The sequence below is a fragment of the Diachasmimorpha longicaudata genome, chromosome 3 (assembly GCF_034640455.1).
Source record: "Diachasmimorpha longicaudata isolate KC_UGA_2023 chromosome 3, iyDiaLong2, whole genome shotgun sequence".
NCBI lineage: Eukaryota > Metazoa > Arthropoda > Insecta > Hymenoptera > Braconidae > Diachasmimorpha > Diachasmimorpha longicaudata.
The window spans coordinates 8875009-8895496 of record NC_087227.1 but is presented as its reverse complement, the minus strand read 5'-3'; the positions used below and the strand labels follow the sequence as shown (position 1 = coordinate 8895496).

At 36.4% G+C, this 20488-nt stretch overlaps 3 protein-coding genes across 7 annotated transcripts in view; 1 reads left to right on the top strand and 2 right to left on the bottom strand.

Moving 5' to 3' along the window:
* The first annotated feature begins 80 nt into the window (after positions 1 to 80).
* On the top strand, positions 81 to 1956 carry LOC135160129 (dehydrogenase/reductase SDR family protein 7-like). The gene is made up of 6 exons (XM_064116340.1): positions 81 to 544; positions 598 to 741; positions 827 to 1046; positions 1101 to 1185; positions 1269 to 1429; positions 1545 to 1956. Exons 1-6 carry the CDS (start codon positions 398 to 400, stop codon positions 1742 to 1744), a joined length of 957 nt encoding a protein of 318 aa, XP_063972410.1. The 5' UTR covers positions 81 to 397; the 3' UTR covers positions 1745 to 1956.
* A 234-nt stretch (positions 1957 to 2190) lies between these two features.
* LOC135160133 (transmembrane protein 11 homolog, mitochondrial) lies at positions 2191 to 4315 on the bottom strand. The gene is made up of 3 exons (XM_064116344.1): positions 4189 to 4315; positions 3270 to 3487; positions 2191 to 3086 (listed from the first exon to the last, which is right to left on the bottom strand). Exons 1-3 carry the CDS (start codon positions 4209 to 4211, stop codon positions 2800 to 2802), a joined length of 528 nt encoding a protein of 175 aa, XP_063972414.1. The 5' UTR covers positions 4212 to 4315; the 3' UTR covers positions 2191 to 2799.
* Positions 4316 to 4597: 282 nt separating this feature from the next.
* Tpst (Tyrosylprotein sulfotransferase) overlaps positions 4598 to 20488 on the bottom strand; it is a 56042-nt gene continuing 40151 nt past the window's right edge. For 2 of the 5 annotated variants that reach the window (XM_064116334.1, XM_064116335.1), the window contains 7 exons: positions 13391 to 13591; positions 8177 to 8310; positions 7827 to 7935; positions 7444 to 7638; positions 6484 to 6737; positions 6212 to 6409; positions 4598 to 5360 (listed from right to left, as the gene is read on the bottom strand). In XM_064116334.1, the coding sequence (XP_063972404.1) occupies positions 5249 to 5360; positions 6212 to 6409; positions 6484 to 6737; positions 7444 to 7638; positions 7827 to 7935; positions 8177 to 8310; positions 13391 to 13534 (1146 nt within the window). In that variant the 5' untranslated portion in view covers positions 13535 to 13591 and the 3' untranslated portion in view covers positions 4598 to 5248. Of the gene's footprint in view, positions 5361 to 6035; positions 6086 to 6189; positions 6410 to 6483; positions 6738 to 7443; positions 7639 to 7826; positions 7936 to 8176; positions 8311 to 13390; positions 13592 to 13745; positions 13765 to 20488 lie in introns of those variants that run through there. The other 3 variants (XM_064116337.1, XM_064116336.1, XR_010298506.1) reach the window with 3 other exon arrangements.

The following is a 20488-nucleotide window of genomic DNA, read 5'->3' as shown; positions in this document are numbered from 1 at the left end:
TTGATTAGCAACGTATAGAAATTTTTTGAGCATCGTAAAACCAAAATGGCGGTTCGCGGTAGCTTCGAACGACACTATTGGTAATTGTACAAATTAAACGGAAAACAAGTGGATGGATTATTCATGTTAGATATTCTCGAGGTCTCAGTGTGACCATTGTTTAAATAAATTGTCAATAGTAACTCCCACGATTTTTTGAAACTTTAATTATCAACGTTACCCCAAGTTTTTTATGTAATTTATCATTTTGAGATTCATGATCGTGGCAGTTAGACAAGTGTCAAAGTTCAGTTTTGGAATATTAAGGCATACAAAATCATACAAGACAGTGGATATTGGCAACTGATTCATTGTTCACAATAGATCCATCGAGACATCAAGACATTTCAGACAGACAATGAAATCACACGAGTCGATGAAAGGTTGGTCAGTAATGTGGTGGTTATTCACATTGTTAGGGATACCGGTGACATTCCCATGGCTGCTTTACCACCTTTATGACATATTAAAAAGAAAACGAAGATTATCGATACTTCGTGGAAAGGTAGGTGTTTTTGCATGACAATCATTTTTGAGAATTATTGGAGACTTTCCTAGGTGGTAATGATCACTGGAGCTAGTTCTGGACTTGGAGAGGCTCTAGCTCATGTATTTTACTCCTCTGGATGCCGCCTCATTCTCGTGGCAAGGCGAAAGGATGAGTTGGAGAGAGTCAAGAATACTCTCATGCACACTCATCACGTAAGTCTGATTATATTATGAATTTCTTCTGATCTAAAAGTTACTCGTACGTCCTCATTATCAGTGTTGTCCGTTGAATTTGTAGACTGTCACAACGCATCCACCAACTGTTCTCTCAGTGGATTTGACGGAAGTCAATAGTTTACCAAAGGAAATTGACAAACTACTCGCCATTCATGGTAAAATCGATGTGCTAATTAATAATGCTGGGATATCCTATCGGGGAGAGGCAGCCACTACTGAAATGGACGTGGATGTCAAAGTCATGCTGATCAACTACTTTGCACAAATTGCGTTGGCAAAAGGTAATGGAATAATTAATGGATGATAAATTATTGAAAGGGAAATTATTTCTACAGCAATTCTACCATCGATGATCAAACGTCGATCGGGCCATATCGTCTGCGTTAGTAGTGTTCAAGGAAAGATCGCTATTCCCTACAGGTAGATCAGGCATAGACTATTTTTTACTTAAAAATCTCTTCTTAATCAATTAAAAAGTTTCACTAAAAAATCCTCTGAGACAGATCGGCCTACGGAGCTTCCAAACATGCTCTCGGTGCCTGGTGTGACTCAGCCAGAGCTGAATTAGCTGAGAGTAATATTAAAATAACAGTTGTGAATCCAGGATACATAAAAACCGATCTATCTTTGAATGCATTGACCGGCTCGGGAGATAAATACGGAGGTAAGTATTTTATCAATGATTATCTTGCCGATTTGGATACAATCGTTGTCGACAGAGAGCCACCCCGTTCGGTTATCCATCGATTCTGAATGAAATTTTGTTTTCGCTCTTCCAGTGATGGATAAGACAATTCAGCAGGGTTACTCACCTAAGTACGTGGCTGAAGAAATTTTATCAGCTACTTTGAGGGAGTCCAGTGAGGTGACAGTGGCCCCCCTCCTTCCCAGGGTAGCACAGTTTATCCGCTATGTCAGTCCATCGCTTTATTTCTTAATCATGGAGAGGAGAGCAAAAAAATTGGCGAAGGGAGAGTGACAAAATGTTCTACATTTTTGTTACTTCACTAATTCGTTTGTGGTTAGCTGTAATTTTTGTTCTGCACGATTTTTTATATAACATGTATTTTTGTCACTAGAATATATTCAGAGTGATTGTCATGGACTTCGTACAACATAAATATTAATTATAAAGAAATTGTGAAAAGTATTTTAAATGTACTAGGCGAAATTACATTTTATTTTCAATTACTACTTACATATTTTTATCAATCCTTGAAATCCTCTTTATACATCAAGTTTTTTAGCTCTGGTCAATGGGACTGTGCTTGGTCACTTATCGGTTTGTTCATTTATTCTGGAATGGGTGATACCATTGTTCGGCTACTGTCAGTCGCTTCGATTGAAATATAACATGGAATTGATCACAAAGAGCGATTCACGTATTTTATGCAGAACAAAATAAGGCAAAAAAGAAAAAAGCAATTTTGAATCGTTTCGTCTTTATTTTGAGATGAAAAAATCAATAGATAAAAAATCATTGTTCTAGCTTAATTGGGCCCAAGCATAGGGAAACATGGGACAAAATGGGACGCATGTGGTGAACTGAGTTAAAATATCTTTACACGAAAATTGGAGGAAAAATTACTTTTAACATGTAATAGGAACTGAATCGCAATCATTGTCCAGTTAACTCATGCCCTCCACATGTCCCAACAGTAGCAACAAATTTGTTTTTCATTTTACACTGTGTATTCTACCTATTTTATTTACAGATTAAAAAATACAGTGAACTCTAATATTCATTTCTCTCACGCCGGTAAAAATAAAATATTTCGTTATTTTTTTTTATTCTCCTTTCTAAACGAAAACTTAATAAACCGAAATCCCTTTCTCCAATTCGTCCAGAGTGTTTCATAGTCGTTTGACATAGCGACAAAATCATGCCCCAAAGTAATCCTCCAGTTATTGAGGAAGAAAAATGCAGAAAATATGCTATGTGTACGTGGGAAGGGAGCGGAAAGAGTCATTTGTCGTTTAACAACTATTTTGTATTATTTTTCCTCTCTTAAATTTTGCGTGGACTCTGTTGTTTCATTTCAAGGCTTGATAGAGCCTCCATGCACAGATACTGAATGCCGTTAGGGTAATTGTTGTATGGAGTATTCTACGTCTCCTGTCGTCTTTTCTTACGAGAAATGTTGGAGATGATGGCCCGAGAACAGCTAGAAGTTCAACGTGAGGTAATTTACTCGTGTCTGTTTCTACTTGATACTGGCAACATGGATCAAATTGCCACGATACTGTGTAAAGTCCACAAGTTATCACAGCTGTTATTCCAAACGTACCACAAATGTATGGTTTGTCACCCCAAACAACACCTGAAAATTATAATTCATTCTTATACATTATTCAAATCCTTCATTTGATTTTTGTGATATTTAATAAGTTTTAGATTAATAACTGTGCGGCACTAGCAATTTTTTGGAAATTTATTGAACGTGGATCTGCTCATATGAAAATTAATTCGATAGGAAGCTACAGTGATGATTTTGGTTGCTTACCAGTCATGATAGCAGCTAATCCGGACAAGGATGCTGTCTTGTGAAGGCAATTGCCCACAGTAATCCACCTAGAAGTCTCATCTCCAAGTTTCGATGGCTCAATGACAATCAGATTGTACTCCGCCTCGAGTGCTCTTTCCAATTCATATTCGAAAGCCTCATGTGCATTGGCACTGTCGTAAACTTCTCTGATGATTGCCACTGTCGCTGATTCATCCCTGAGTGAATATTAATTACAAAAATAATAAAATTAGCGACAATGTTCGTTGCATGAATTCATCGATTACAATAAAAATTTATCGCCCAATGTTGAATTATGAAAATAAAAACTAATCCCAATCCTGTGCAGGAATCCTGAGACTTCATTATTTCATGTGAAACCGGTTACATAAGCTGTAGATACACAGAGTAAAAAAAATATTACAATAAAGTCACAACAATGACGCTGGACTTCACGACTGTTTTCAGGGTAAATCAGAAAACACAAGAAAATTACAGGACTCTGAAGAAATCGTGAGACAAAGAATTCTTCATCAGCTGGGGTTATTTTTATTCCCAAATTCATTTCAGGATAAATCGATAGCGTCACTGGTGTTCAAGTCATATACAGAGGTACAAATAAACATCCCAAGGAATTGGGAATTCCCAAATTACACGATTTGATAATTAATTCCGTAGATATGGTCATTCTTTCTTAAATATTTAGAAAAGTTGTTCTAGAAGAGTATTGTGAAAAAATTCATGTCACAATGAAGTGTTAATTTTGAAAAATTTTTAGGTTAGGGCAGGTATCTTGCAAGTTTTAGCGTATCCTCGATGGTTTCCCTTTCAGTTTTTTGTCTTCACAGGCTTACGAGTCCCTCAACAGGAGATTTTTCAAGGATAATTAGGGGTTCTATTAGTAATTTCTCTTACAGACCTGTCACCAGCTTCATCTACCATCTTTTCTCGTATGTAAAGGAGATGGACTGGTGAATTCAACCGACCAGCGGCCACTGGTTCACCCACTGCGCCCACGTGAATTGCGAAACACTGGACTTTGTGTTGGATTCGGGGGAAATGGGGAATAGGTGGAATTGAAACTATTTCCTCGTTTGAATCATAATTTATCCAAAGGATTGTTTAAAAAAAATGTGAAGGATGAAGAATAAAAGGACTAAAACGACAATCCTCTTTTATTCATTATAATAAATATTAATATAATAAAACCTTATTATCTTTGTGGAAATTACAATTAAGAATGCAGTAATTCTGTTTTAACAGAAATAATGTTGAAAATACTCTAGAAAACATCTTTTATAATCTCTAAAAAAAATTGGTATAAGGAGTTTTCATATTAAAATAATTTATTTACTTTCATACAATTGATATACACGTTTAACACTTGAATCTCACATCAAACTCGATTGAATGCTTCTCCATGCTTTGCCATCAAGCAAAAACGGAAATAATATTAAAGATAAACTCTGTTACACATTGGCTTACATTATTCCACCTGTTAAATGTATTTCCACTGAATTATCATTTATAATTATATGTACAAAAAAATGGATTTTTTTCTGTCTGGCCTAATGAGAAGGTGAAAAGTACATACTTAGAAATATGGCAACAAACATTAATTTTTATCTACGATTTGTCATTTTTTTCCATAAAACAATGAAAAAATGAAGACTAAGTACATTAAAAGAAAATTTGTGCGCCCATGACAAATCAGATCATTTTCCATCTCATAAACTGGCCTTGGCATCTATTTATTAAATTTATAATAAATAAAATTATATTTTTCATCAGATCATCATTTCGTAAATGATTAAATACGATATAACATCAATAGAAAAATTATGCAAGTTAAAAATTGTCATTATCTTGGAATTTTCTTGCTCGAGTTAGTTTGGTTTTCTCGAAGTCATTTTATTCCCATTTTTAAGTTCATTTGGAGATTAAAATTTTTTTATTCCTAAGGGGAGATTCATGTGGGGTCACGCATCAGCAGGTGTTGGTGTCTCATCCTCAATGGCAACATGTGGATGATTGTATTGTAATGCTAATTCACGAGCTTTTTCAGTCCATTTGTGACCATCAGCCAATACTCTGGAAAATTAATGACTCTTTTAAATGGACATTTTTTATAAAAATAATTCTTAGCAAGTTGTTTGAGACTTTCTGGATAAACAAAGGTATTTCAAAATTCCTTGCGAAGTTGGTTCATCTCAATTTTCGAGGAAAAAAGCATGTAAGCCGGAGAAAATGAAACGAATCTAACTCAGTAATGATGATTGAATACTGTGCAAGTGCTACTTATTTTAATGGGGCTCCGGTACAATTCTTTTATGTTATTTTCGCTCAATAGTTTTTTTAGGTTTATTTGTGTAGACGAAGTATCCTATAACCTGGCTACTCTGGCTCTCAATTCCCTTTTCCTGCATCTGTATTTTTATCACGAGGGATAGTATTTAAATAAAAATTATAGACATGGATGACAATTTAAAAGAATTATAAATAAAGAAGAACGATTCTCAAGTTTAGTGGATCCTTGGCGAAGTCAATTGCCGACAATAAAGTTTTCATGTATTCTTGAAGTGAGAAAGTCTGAGATACCCTCGTATTAAATGAAAAATGAATGATCTTTGCTGCATTATCAACTCACAAGATGTCAAGATGGATTAACGCAAATTTCGGGAAGGATATGGTTGACGAACAATGGCATTAATCACCAGCAAATCAAGCAACAGAATTAATAAGAAAGCAAAAAAAAAAAAATATTACCGACTCAGATACGAAATTTCGCTGCCCATCAATGGTTTTGCTTTTCATAACTAAAAAATGGAAATAAATGAATGACTTTATATCAAAATTATTGAAGTGGTGCTCAGTGGCGATGGCACAAGGCCCAAAGTTTTGTGTCAAGTAAAGTACTGACGAAATGATTGACGGAAATTCACCTCCTTGTATTATCACTGACTACACTGTCAGGTGTTCCGTATTCCGGTGGATTTGCGTAAGGGTCGTATCCCAATACTGAAAGCATCGGCGCTATGTCGGCCATATCCCTTACGGCGTCCTCCGGAATATTGCCAACCCACTTGGTGAGGGCTTCCAAATTTATTGGTTTTATTACTTGATCCGAAGATCTCTCGACCCTAAAATAAAAAAAATTGTTCATCAGTGGATTCAATTCAACGAGAGCAGTAATGAGAATAAAATGGCCGCTCACTTGCTGAGAGGGACACCCCCGGGCTTATTTATGTATTCCTCGTGGTGGAGAACCGACTCGCTCCAAGATAAGTCCAAGAAATTGAGAATCTTCTTCAGCCAGACACGTGGATGCAATACTAATTGTTCGTATGGTACCATGAGACATCTATCCGGACCAACTTCCTTGCACTGCGAGTGCATCTGGGCAATGGCATGATCCCATTTTATTAGACACTGCCGGTAGGACGTCAAATCGAAGCCCGTTATGGTCACCTGCGAGTAGAACATGTTTTCAATTAAATATTCCACACGTGTTTGCTAAGTGAATTGTTGCAGAATTCTTTTTAGTGAAAAAACTCGAAACTCAAGGCACAAACCTCGATAAAAAATGTTAAATACTTATTTTATTGTATTGAAGAAAAAGTTTCCGGTTATGCATACCTCCATAAAAAATATATATGGAATATTTGCCATTCAACTTTAAAAAGTCGTCTCGTAAACTTCAATTGAAAGAAAAATAAAAACGTGCACGTGGCGAGTATGCGATAGGGAGCATGACATTGGGTGGTGTCTCATTGTTATTTCACAATCAACACATTGATAGCGGTTTACGAATGGTCTGCACTACTAAAAAAGTTTACAACTTGATAATATAAGCAAGCAAAAAATTTCAAAGATTTACTATCTTTTCTTCCCAGGTAATAATAACAACAATTTAGTTTTATTATTTCTCACTGTTATTCTTTATTTATTGAGAACGAGCAGGCTATGTTTTGCACCTCTTCCCATATTCAAGCGTTGCTCTAGTTATTTTTGAAGCAGCGTAAAAAAAATTAAATTATAATCAAACCAAAACTAAAAGTGCGTATTTTCGCTTTTGCAAACCCTTCTACATAAATTCCAATCAAAATTAGAAAATGTGGAAATCGAAAGTTTGAACCGTATCCATTAGAAAGTCAAAATAAATAAAAATGTTCACCTTTCTTGATATTATCGAGTGCACGGTAGCTCGGCCGTCCCTCACCATAAAAAGAAATTTCGCATTAGGAAATAAATCCAGCATATAAGAACCCATTTTGAGCGTCAAGGGATCTTTATTGCACAATCGGGGGGCTGGCTCGCCGTGTCTCGCAATAACTTCCAAACAAAATGCTGCAACTGCACTATCCATTACCTAATAAAACGGAGAAATATTTATTTATTCATTTTTCATTCTGTGGGAAAATGTTAAAGCAGGGCGAGTGTATTTTTTTGTTTTTCACAAATTCCTGGAAATAATTTAGAAAAAAAAATATTTATCAATAAATGCACTTGTCCCAGTTTAGATGATAGCATTGACGAATGGTATTTTCATTTTCTCACATCTTTCGAAATTCCTGCTTCCGTGAGACGGATATTCTCCCGCTCTGATTTCAACCAGTGCTGGCGCATCTGAAGAATTCTAGGTATGATTCTCGTTTCTTGGCCGCATCTGGAGGAAAAAAGTAGATATCGAGAATTTAATTAGTTGATGGATAAGAATTTCATCAATTTCCATCCGAGATCGGGAGGACTAAAATTCATACGATTAATATTCTATCAAAATATAAGAGGTTACTCTAAAAAAAATTTAATAATAATTTTTTTCGCACTTGATAATAGAACGAAATTGATTTTTCATTACGTAAAAAATTGGGAATGGGACAAGGGAGTGGATTTTCAATCGATTATACCTGACTTCAGGATGAGCATCGAGCATGGCTCGCATGAGGGTAGTTCCTGATCTCGGTACACCACCAATGAAGATCAATGGCATATTCCTATCATACGGATAGTTTTTCTTGTCAGTGGCTCCAAGGACATATTTCTGCAATAAAAAATACATAACCACGATCATTAACGACTTTAATACTTCGGAGGCAATAATTATTAAGAGAAGAGGACGATATTGAACGATATGATGAAGAAAATGGAGGGATTATTAACTTTGCGTTTCTGAGGTATAATTTACAACTTCCGAGTAATATCCTGTCTTATTGCGGCTTCTTCCTTGTTTCGAAACTCAACATTATTATGTCTTTCGTATGGTTTACTCTGACGACCTTGGTACCGCTCAATCCACCCAGAACAAACTTCTTAGGAAAACTCATTTTCTTTCATCATCATGTTTAATAAGAAAACTCTTGTATTTTAGATGTACTGCAATGCTATCATTATTGCCCATGGAATGAAAAGAATATTTGAGGTGGTTCTGTTATAAAGGGTTTTCCTCTGAATTATAAATAAATATTTGATTGGAAGTAAATGAACTGTATTTTTAATGGAATGGGTTTTTTTGGAAATGTGCAAACAATTTTAAATGGACGGTTTTATTTGTTTGAGAAAAATATTTTTCCGGCTGTAATATTCAGATTTTGTGGCAATTCTATTTGTGCTTTTCAGCTTCGTACAACCAAAAACAGGGGCAACGGGGTGACGGCGCATGACAAATCTTAGGGTAGCGAGTAAATGTGAAACGTAATTCTCGTTCAAGCCCTCCTCATATATCACACTTCCCTCGGAAGTATCTCCCAAACTCTCGCCAGACGTAAGTGGTCGATAAATATCACTTTTCATGTATTCAATTTGTTAATTGAAGTTTACCAATTTTTCAATTGAAATTAACGTGAGAAAAAATTATGCCTTTTATGAATGAGGCTAATTACGAATGTTTATTGGGTAGAAATTACTTGTATGGGAGTCAAAATATGTTTTTAAAACTGGTGAATTATCTCTACGTTCCGTTCCGTAAAATTTCTCCATGGTTGAGGGAAAATTATGGAACGACTTCTTCACACAAGGCTGAGTCATCAGACGGCTGGTTAAGTTTTACGGAACAAATTGTAGAATTTATGTAGCAATTCTTATAATTTCAGTTTCAACTCACACTTTTCATTGGATTTTACTTCGCAAATTAAATATTGAATTGTATTACTTTTCTGCCAATTTCAATTGATTTTGTAGCACTCATAAATATTAAAATATTTGATACATTCGTTGCAAATTCATTAGTGTTTCATTTTTTTTTTTTGAAAAATCTGATAAAATAAATGAGCACATGATTCATTGCATATTTGGTTCACAAGACTCTACATTTTCTCATGTGATATAAGCAGGGGTGTTCTCCTCGTTAATCATTCAATAGTGGAGAATCGATTCTGGCATAATAATATAACGAAAGGTATGAAGAGCAACGAAATAAGGGGAAGCGGAGTTTTGAGAGTCTGGGGAGAAGAGAAATGTTGGCTACATGACGTGGGGTATTAAATCGTTGCTTATAACTCACGATCCAAGTTTTCGTCACTCGATATTCATACGAAAAGTTCACATCAAGTAAAATAAAAGCTTCGGGCACAAGTTTTTTATGTTGAAATTTTCATTTTCCATTAATTCCTAATAAAAATTTAAATGAGGTAATTACGATTTTTTTTTGTGTCGCACGAAATATACTCCTCGAACATGTTCGAGCTATTCCACCCAGCGAACTGCCAACAAAATTTATTCATTGTTTCGTAGATAATAAAAAAAATTCAAATTATTCAGCAATTTTTTCGCCACTATTTTTCATGTTTCGCATTATTTTCCTTTTTACCTCTTGTCACATTTTTTTCCTAACTCATACCAATCTACCCTCCGCATCCCACCCCTTATCCCCTATCTTGCTCACTAACGCATGCTATATTCATTCTGCGGTATGATGTATACTTTTTGTTCATTTCATTTCTATTCCTTTTCTGATCCTTTGTTTCGAAGTGGGATAGTGGCACGTTCCATGGGCCATTTTAACCCGTAGGATATTAATGAGTATATATCGTCCGTTGAAAACAAAAGAACTGATAAAAAAAACGTACAGAGAGGGATGAAAAATATTGCTCAGAGAATGCATTAGCGAGGAAACTCTGAAAGGGTTGAGATGTCGAGGAGGAGAGGTGGAAGGTTTTTCATCGGTGAGAATTTTCTATTTCCATTTGTCTAGAGATATTTCTCTCTTTGCAAAAATTGATAAACTAATTAACAATGAATTATGTGGATTTTTATGCCGGGTTTTTAATTAATTTCGGAAGGAAAATCTCTACGTAAATTGGTGGGCAGGGAAAATTTTCTTGGATTAAACGTAAAGTTTTTCCGCAATTTCTGGGAAAAATCATGAGAGCATTCGAAAAATTGGAAAGCCCACGAAATTGGCTGAAATGAAATTTTATTCATTTTATTTACCCTGAAAAAGTAAATTCGCCAATGGTATTCCACCCCATCGACATGATTTTTAATGTATTGAATTGATTCTCCCCAACTGACGGAGAAGAGAATTCACCAGAGAATTGGAAATGAACAAATTACATTTTTATTCAACTATTAATTCTCCGAAGCATTGACTGTTCACTGCGGGGAGTGACGTTTCATCGATCACACAATTTTATTATTTTCGACTACAGAGAAAAGAAGGGAAGAGAAGAGAAGGGACGAGAAGGGGTGAGGAATGGTGGAATAATGAGAGCCGTTTGAAACGAGACATGACCCACCTGGTTTCGGTTTTCATGACATCGAAACACAAAAAGCGCGTCATTATGTCATAATTTGGATCGTTGAAAATGTCTTTTTGGTAACTTGGGTAGATTCTCAGGGTATATTTTACAGATCAAAGTGATTAGTCGAATAAGAAAGTTCTCCCTTGTCCCTGTTCTCTCATTAGACCAGAATTGGAATGAGTTTGGGTGAATTTCCCAGAAAATTAATCCCAATTAAAAAATCTCCGCGAGGCTAATGAATGGCCGGTCATCAGAGGATAAAAATTTCGAACAACATTTTCTCTCGATTGCCGTTTAATCTTCATACTTAATTTTTTTCGTCTTAAAAAGGTTCACACGCGCAAAATTTTTACCGTAAAAGGCGCTAATTAAGTTTACCGTCACCGTCGTTTTCTCGCTTTTATGACGTCAAGAGTTTCAGCCTCGCGGTCTCCTCTGAAACTTTCAACCCTTCTTCTCTCCTCCTCCCTCCCTTCTCCCCAATTTTCACGCTTTTCGGAACGACAGAGACTCCAAAAGGCCGCAAAGAGAACGTGACTTCAAATAGAGGCAAAAAAGGATGTTACAACCTTTTGCAAAAGTTGACAGCAATGACATTTTTTGCTGTTGCATTTTGTAGTTTTAATGACTTTCTCAACAGGAGAAGAAAGTATAAATTAAAAAAATGTATACACAGACGTCCTTCTCATTTTAATACGGCTACTGGTGAAAATAGCTATGAAAACCAAATAATTTTACTTGGACCTTAACCCTGACATTACAAAACGCATAGAAACTAAAAAAAATCACGTGACAAAATTAAAAATCAAAGCTGGAATGACATGCGATGAAAACATTGAAAAAAAAATCAATTTATTAAAATTCCCAGCATTTTTTATCAATAATTTATAGGCAATTATTATTTTATTGAAAATACCATTTGGTTAAACAATATATATCATTCATTTATGAACAACAAATTTTGAAAAACCAAATCATTAATGTGTGAAAAGTAATTAGAACGAAGCTGAACGTTCGTTGTCTTCAGATTTTCAAAAAATGGTTTAATTTATCAGGCTTCTGTATCAGATTGTAAAAGACACTGGGATCGTCTTAACAAATTTTATTCTGTCAATTTGTGAAAGATGTTGAACGACCTAGGAATGGGCAAAGAGAATTGCCCTGAGCAGACGAGTGAAAAGAGCCATGAAATCGAGTGAAATCAATCTGGCTTTAGTCAGACGACATTTTGCTAGTAGTAAGAAAAGATTTTAGGTCAGACTTGGTTGAGTATAGGTATAAAAAGAGGATTCTATCGACGATTGTACGGTGGAAAGAGGATATATTCGGAAATATTCCGATTCTTACCCCTGTAATCGATTCTGAATAAAGTACCTGATTTTTTTATTCGAGGGGAAATAAATTGCAAGTGTCTCATTCTTGGGGATTCCACCAGTGGCAAGAACAGGTAAACACCGTATTCTACAAAATCTCTGCCATTTCCGGATATTTCCACATTTATGAGCAGTGAGAGGCTCATTTTTTTAGTGCTGAATTCTTCAAGAATGAGAAAGACGACTAGGAAGATAATTCATTTTATTACAGCGCAACTAACATTTTTATATTCTTAAAATCTTCATTCATGTTTCATTACTCCGCGAAGGTAAATATAATTTCACGTATCGCTGCGTCAAAAGAGCGACTTATTGTTTGTTCCGTGTGTAAGACGTTCTGTCTTATGTACTTGCACAGTAAATAATTGCTAACGCGAATAATTAACTTCTAGCGTGACGAACAGCCATCGCCAGTGTCCTTCGTTTATCGCAAAGTTGATAAACGATTAATTAACTTTTTATTCGTCACTGTCTTGCTCAATCATATTGATCGACATAGCAAAAAAATTAATGACTGTAACAGCTGGTACCTAATATTCCGCACAATTATAGAAATTTATAGACACAGGGGTTTCATCCCCTCTTAGACGACAGTCACAGTTTCAGAAGAAGAAAGATAAATAAAAGTTCCACTAAAGGAAAATAAAAAGAGCGGTTTGAATTTAATCATGACATTAAAAAACAGTTTTCCTCTGCCGATGATTTACTTTTTTTTCTTCATGACTGGGGGAAGGGAGGGGTAATTCCCCGTCTTATACTTCCTCCCAAACGGTCCTTAAAGGTAGTTGCACCTCTGACTGTAGCCGCGAGATAAAATAGTCAGTGAAAAGTTACTGTTGTTTCGTTGAATAGTTAATAATGAAAATGGTAATAAATTTTTTTATATTCCACTCCACTCTCACGCAGATAAATGAACTGAGAGTGAATGATAAATGAAAGGAATAAGAAAAGCCGTGGGCGATGCACAGGGAGAATATAAAAAAATATTTTTTCATGGAGGATAACTCACTTCTCTGGCGACCATCATTGTTGTTCCTTGATCCTTTCCACTTCCGCATATGATTCCCAGCTGATAAAGTGCAAACAGGAAAACCAGTGCGATAAAACATAGTACGGTGCCCTTGCGGGGCGTTCGACTCGGTAAAAAAGTCATTCTGCTTTCCAATTTCTCGGCTTTATTTTTTCCCCCGGTGGCGCTAGTTCAGTTTACCTGCAACATAAAATTTATAAAATTGAGAGGGGAGGGAAAAAAAATCAGTCGATAAATGAGGATTGAAAAAAACAAATTTTTCAATTTCCAGCTGTAGTTTTTTGTAATTGTAAATGGTTTTAACTCGGAGTGTCAGTAAAAAAAAATGTAGTGCCTATGTCCTTTAACACACGGATGTCCCATGGGTTTTCAGTGATTCAAATCCCATGCAAATCGGCCCCAAGGTGAACTCCCGCCCGAATATCCACACGTACAGCTACTGGTTTATGTACTGACTGCCATGTAGTTACTAACCGACCACCGACGGTTTTACGACTGGTAACCTCATAAATTCATGGATTATTGCTACATTTCGTTGGTTTTATATTTCATCCCCCAATTTTCCTCCGATCGTTGTTGTGAAACCTCAAATCAGGGGAATATGCTGGATTTTTTTCCTTCAGTCTCTTCAACCGTCGAATATATAAACGTAATAAATTACAGTTGCATGATTTTATCAACCGCGGTACATACATATGTACTGAATTCGTTCGGTTTTATGATCACTTCTGAGTCCTCAGATTTTCGAGATAGGAAAATCCGACCATTAGAGAGACAGTCCTGCAATAGGTTCTGTTAATAGAATAATAATCATAAACTGACATTAACTCAAGTATTTTATTCATCTTATTAAATGTTTTCAGATCCTGTTTACATCATTTTTTTGGTGCTATATATGTATTCGATAATTAAAAAATTATCGTGATGTCCAATAAAATATTTACTGGAGTCTTCATCACTGAACGTAAAGTCATTACACCCTCAAAGATAGTAACTGTCGTTGAAACAGCCCTTCATGAAACATTCGAAATGGCGGAAAGCTCTCTAACGCTGGAGTTGAAACGACACAACCAAACGGATTGTCAAAAGCCATTTCTGTGGTAATATCGAGTAAAATATACACGCAATTGCCTGTAAATTTGACTGACTTTGGCGTTCAACTTGTCATCTACTGTTGCCGTATGTATATATTAGTCGAGAGTTCAATGCTACTACTGCACTAAAATTTCCGCTTACTCTGAAAACATTCGTCGACCGCCGTTGGGATTATCAACCCCCAACAGCCCTGCAGCGACCAATGTGTATTTTCATTGCGGCAAAAAGTTTAATCAATATACTCATCATTTTGGCTGGATCTTCTGCTTCGCTGACGCTGTCATTGCCATTTGCCAGTTTTTAAAATTCGCCAAATATTTCAGTAATAAAGGAATACGACGAGATAAATTGATTTATCTCTGAGTCTAGTTTTTCGATAATAACTCCGAATCTACGTGAGATAGCGGAATTTTGGTAATGACCTTTGTCGTAGAACTCAATTCCCTTCACAAAAAAGATACTAACAAAAATTTTGCCATCTCCCCTAGGTTCCGAGATATTCACCAAAAATGGGTCGATAGTCAAAAGTGATTTGCCATCCTGATAGCACGCAATTGTTTAAATCTTACCTCAATGCTCTGTTATATGTATGCATTGGGTGTCTACTGTCACACATCACAAACTTACCCCTTCAACTTTTGTGTCTTACAACTCGCAGTTTCTTTTTTTCTTTCAACTCACCAATGCGATTCTACATTATTACTGTCTATCCATTCCACCATTCCATTATCTTCGCCTTCCGTTCGCAGTCAACACAACTACAAAAGCCCAGGCCAGATCGATGTTTACGATAGTACTCTTTCGGGGTAGTACCGCTATGGAGACGTTTTTAGCATTGTTTTATGTTCACCGAGTTTCTGCTTCTACTCTGGATAAGAGGTAGCAGTAGACGAAGGCTTTCGGGAACTTTCCTACACTCATTGTTGAATTTTTAATAATTGCCTCGATAGACTACGGAATCAGTATTAATTAGGGAATAATAAATAAACACTCTCTTTATTCGTGCATACGTTCTCTGAGAAAATGCACCTCATTAAGGAACGTTTTTATTGAAGAAGAAAAAATCCCATCAATGGACGGAAGATGGTAAAATAAATTTGTCCAGCGTGTGGAGGATATTCAGAGAAAATTACCAGCTCAGAAAATTAATTTGAAGGAAAGCAATTGGTAGCTTTATTAAATTTCGTGTCTACGGGTCTGGAATACATTTTTTTCTTTTATTTTTTCATTTCTATTATAGTCTATTCGCATTTGACACGCTGCCAGACTACGGCAAAACCATCGTAGAATTGAATATTTTTCTCGGTTGACAGAATGCTATATCGGAGGCGACGAGTTGATCTGTCGAATTTTCAGGGATATAAATTGCCTAAAAAAACGCTGACGATCATGTGTCCTCGGGAATGTGAATTTTTAATAATTGATGAAAGTGCCAATGGAAATTCTCAATCAGAATTAATAATAAAATAGATCAGAAAAAAATCGTAGTACATGGAGAGCACTATTTAATAACAATTACGTATCTCTCCGGTAATTCCGCAGTGAAATGCGAATGAGCAAACTTTTACGGAACTGTTACGGAATTTTTTCGGAGTGTTCCGGAATATTGTTCGACTTTTCTCTAAAAAATTACGATTTTTACTGAATATTTCTCTCCGCGTATTCGGCTGCAGTTGGGAGTGGCTCAAAGACTTTAAATCTCCTCTGCTCACCAATGTTCCTTAGAAAACTGCCGGCGCACAAAAGTCTAGGTGATATTAAGAATACTGGAAACTAAACGAGAGTAAGAGAAGCCGGAAATTTAATTTCCCCTCATGCTTCCGTTTTTGTATTCACCTATCCAATTTCCGAGTTTTCTAACGCATTATTCTTCTCCGAATAAGCAAGAAGGCAAGCAGACTAACGTTTTGTTATGAATTTCAATAGTTCATTAATTATTCCCCCATAAATCGCGATCTCTCAAGAAGCCAAAAAAATGAACTCGTCTTTTATTCGAGTCGTCAAAAAAAAAAACAGTCGAATCCTCTTAAAAATATGAGGGGAGAAGGGCAACCGAGGGTATACGAGTCATCCGTCAAGAAGAATTAGAAATGCCCTGAGGGTGTGATTAATGGAGTTTACACTTCATCCATATTGCGCATGCAGGCCTCGAAGAAAACTTTGTCACTGAATTGAGTTTCTGACGTCAATTAATCTGCAACTCCTCTCCTCCCCTCGCCCCTCCTCTCTACACTGTATTTTCCAGTTGCCATTCCTACAAGTTTCCTTGATATGAATTAATCATGAATCCTCTTCGACGAGAGAATTATTTTCAAGCTGCAGTGCAGCTTTCCGCTTTCGTCCTTAATGGGTAAACACTTGTTTACCAGTTGTTTCCCCATAATCATTGGAAATACTCAGCTGTAATAATGACATCTGTGTGTACACCAGTTACGGGATTATTGGCTCGCCAGAAATTGGAAAAGCCCGATTAATCCCCAGAGGTCTGATGAATTTTTCCCACTCCTTGTTTTTATCCTGTTGAAACGAATGGTGGAATCAGATGAAACAAACGGAACTAGAACTGATTGGAAGAGAATCTCTGTACAAACACTGGCGTGTCTCCCCAGGTTAATACCCTTCCAATTAATCCCTGGATTCCATGGATAACAAACGTGCCACTATGCCTCGAGCATTCTCCTCATGTTCACGAGCAGTTTTGGCCTTGTTGGCCACATTTACGCTTAATTAATTTATTGAGTCAACTCAAAAATCGCTCTATGCATTGCATTCACCTCCTTCCATTGGGCCCTCCACCAGTTATGAGAATATTCCAGCAAAGGATTCGTGTTACGAATAATGAGATTAGTCGAATGGCCCTGGCTGTTGCTCACCACGACAGGCTAATTTTATCGAGTCAGTCTCAGCTGTGAATATTTTACACTTTCAATTAATTCAAATGCAGATGGATGTAATTCACAGAGAAAGAAATTTCTGAGAGGAATTAGGGTGCCAGTAGGATAAAAGAGACGCAAAGTGGTGGCCAGGAACGAATTTTAATGTTAATGAGTCGTAAATTTTCCGGAATTTTTTCCGGAAAGTTCCAGAAATTTTATCTGAACGATGGAGGATTTATGGACAAGCGAGGGACTGCTTTTTTCACATACTCGCTCCAGAATTTTTATTAGAATTGTTTTCAACGTCTGCTCGTATTTTATTTACCCTTCCTCATTATTATCACCTGAGAATTTGGAAGGGAGCAGCAGACTCCCTCACTTGTAAAAGTTTTAATTAAAAATATTCAGTGAACTCGGTTCAAGTTTAGTTGAAAATCAACATTTACGTAAATTGAAAATATGATTAAGAAAATTTTATGGGAGCAATTTGTTATGCATTAAACAACTCTTGCGACCCAAACGGAATTTTTTATTACTGTAAATTGATGAAGTACACGACATGAACTGAGTTGCAAAGATTCACAGGTAGAGCTGGTTCACCGAGTACTTAATTACCGTTTCTGAAGCATTAATTAGCGCCTTAGTTTACTATTCACGGAAATTACGTGGCGCATCCTCCGTGACAATATTGTGCAATGTGTTATAATTATTAATTATCACTGCACTAGCGATTCCCTCAAGTACTTCCGACGATGAATGTGTGTTCAATGAGGACAGGTCGATCGATAAAATGACATTACCGATGTGCTTTTCTGAATTTTTGCACGTGAACCCTCCAATTAGCGAACGTACGCGATTAATTTTCCTTTTAAAATCGATTTTTCAATCAAACATGCGATATCGATTATCCAGATTTTTTTCCCAATTTAATAATGGGAAAACCCTGATAGTACACGATATTAAACACACTTTGTTGCGACCCATGTGCCCCCCTTTCAATTCGGCATTCAATTCCATTTGAAGAGTGTTATATCACTCCACAAAGTTTCAGGGGGAAAAAATCCATCGGAATTCGATGGAAACGAACTTTTCATGCGAAATTTTTAAGAAAAGCTGGCAAAGTTTGTCAGTGTTTAATCACCTCAACTTCCCAATACCTAAACCTCAAATTCAATCATTCTTTCTTCATCATCATCTTTTGCTTATTCTTGTCCGGTATGTACTTCTTTCAAAGTAGGTTCACCGTTAACGAGGACTTTCCGGCGAAATAGTTTCGATAGAACGAAATGGAAAAGTTCCCTGTTGAGGGAAAAGTTTTTTCTTGGAATATCGAGGAGAACGAGGGAAGAAGCTGAAAAGGAGAAAGATTTTACTCAGGTGGTGTAGGAAATTGGCCCACTGAAGGATCAAATTGAAGAATGTAAAATGAGCGATGATTTCAGGATGAATTTCAACTTCATTTCTCTCTGAAACTTATCATTCTGACGATAAAAAACTTTTCCTCCCATTGTTCTCCCAAAATTTACCCCTTTTCTTTAATATTCCCGCTAAACTAAGTTTATCGTTCTTTATTTCACGAATAAATGATGTGATAATGATTCCCTTCTCAAGAGGTATCAATTCATCATAAATTGCAGCTGAATGACATGAAACGAGTTCTCATTATGGCGATCGAAAGAAATATTCAATTGTCGCAGGATCTTTTTTTGTTATTTCTCTTATCACAATTTTCTCCATTTAATTGAATCTGGTTATTATGAAGATTATCAGAGTGGAAGGAATGAGAGAAATTGCGGGAAAATAAATATCTGAGAGGGAGAAGCAGAGGAAAAATGAGCAAAATAGTGGAGAAAGACCGTACACCGTCGTTAACGAAAAAGAATCCCATGAAAAAAATGGGGGGTAAAGGAAAATTTATACCGAGTATCGGGCTAAAAGTTGGATAGGCGCAAAATATTGTGTGTGCCACCGATGTCAGTGGTTCACCGACTAACAAACGTTACATGGGCATGTGCTTTGTGCTCAGAGCTAATTGGAACGAATGGATGAGACAGAAAGCAACAATATTTTGTACTTTACACCCGAGTAAATTTACAAATGAATTTATTTCCATGTTATCTGTCATAGCAGTAGTAGATGCGCATAATTTTTTGATAAAATGGAACCTTTAATATGGGCCAAAAAAAAAAAATGACAGCTGGAGGAAGTAATCAATATTCAATGCATTTCTATGGAATTCTCGTGGTTAACCCAAGAATTTTTTTACCTCGTGCACATTTTTATATTCAACTGCAAAGCAATTGGGTAACATCGATCCATCGCTGATGGACATATTGTTGCCGCCTATATGATATCCTCTTGACCAATCAATTCAATGTGGTCAGGAAGGGGAGGAGGGAAACCGAGGGAAAACCACGACAGGGGGTATGAAAGCTCATATGGCCGGTTGCCTATGTCTTCATTTGTAACGAGTAAATCTAACCCTCATTTTTTTTTACGATTTCTTGCCTCGTAATCCGCAACTCCCTCGGCTCCACGAGACATACTACCCCCGGTTTCCTCATAAATTTAATATTATATTTTTTATTATTTTGTAAAACCGTTGGAGATAGTGGAAGCAGTCGCAAACAATAATTTTTTAAACTCTTTTCCTTCGATTCTATCCAGAGAATTATTTTAATTTATGCACGAAATAAATTATCTGGAAACACTGGTTCTCAGCATACGGTCTATCAGATACTTCGATCCACAAAAACGTTTGACACTCGTGTCTATCTCGCCCATCCCACCCGGTCATGGGATCGATGTTGACAGATTTTTTTTCATGACAAAAACTGTCGTTTGGCTCCTCGGGATTTTTTACATTGACGTCACTACCGCCCTTCCCATACGGAGAAATATACGAGGACCAAAAAATCATATATTACCCAAGGCTGATGTGAATGGGTTATGTCCGCCTTTTTTTTTCTTCACGTCTATTGTCTTCTGGTTTTTCATATGTGTTTCACTGGCCATTTTTCTCATGCACATTTTCTGGAATGTGAAACCACAGGATGACATTCCGCAGGCTCGCCTTTCAGTGCAGAATTAATTACTTACAAGTTGT

Bases quoted from the DNA above. Each gene is read 5' to 3' on its own strand.
- LOC135160129 (XM_064116340.1), top strand. From the start codon at position 398: ATGAAATCACACGAGTCGATGAAAGGTTGGTCAGTAATGTGGTGGTTA. The intron at 545-597 runs GTAGGTGTTTTT...AGACTTTCCTAG, and splicing joins TATCGATACTTCGTGGAAAG to GTGGTAATGATCACTGGAGC. The intron at 1,186-1,268 runs GTAGATCAGGCA...CCTCTGAGACAG, and splicing joins AAGATCGCTATTCCCTACAG to ATCGGCCTACGGAGCTTCCA.
- LOC135160133 (XM_064116344.1), bottom strand. From the start codon at position 4,211: ATGGTAGATGAAGCTGGTGACAG. The intron at 3,488-4,188 runs GTCTGTAAGAGA...ATATTCACTCAG, and splicing joins GTAGATGAAGCTGGTGACAG to GGATGAATCAGCGACAGTGG. The intron at 3,087-3,269 runs GTAAGCAACCAA...TATAATTTTCAG, and splicing joins ATTAGCTGCTATCATGACTG to GTGTTGTTTGGGGTGACAAA.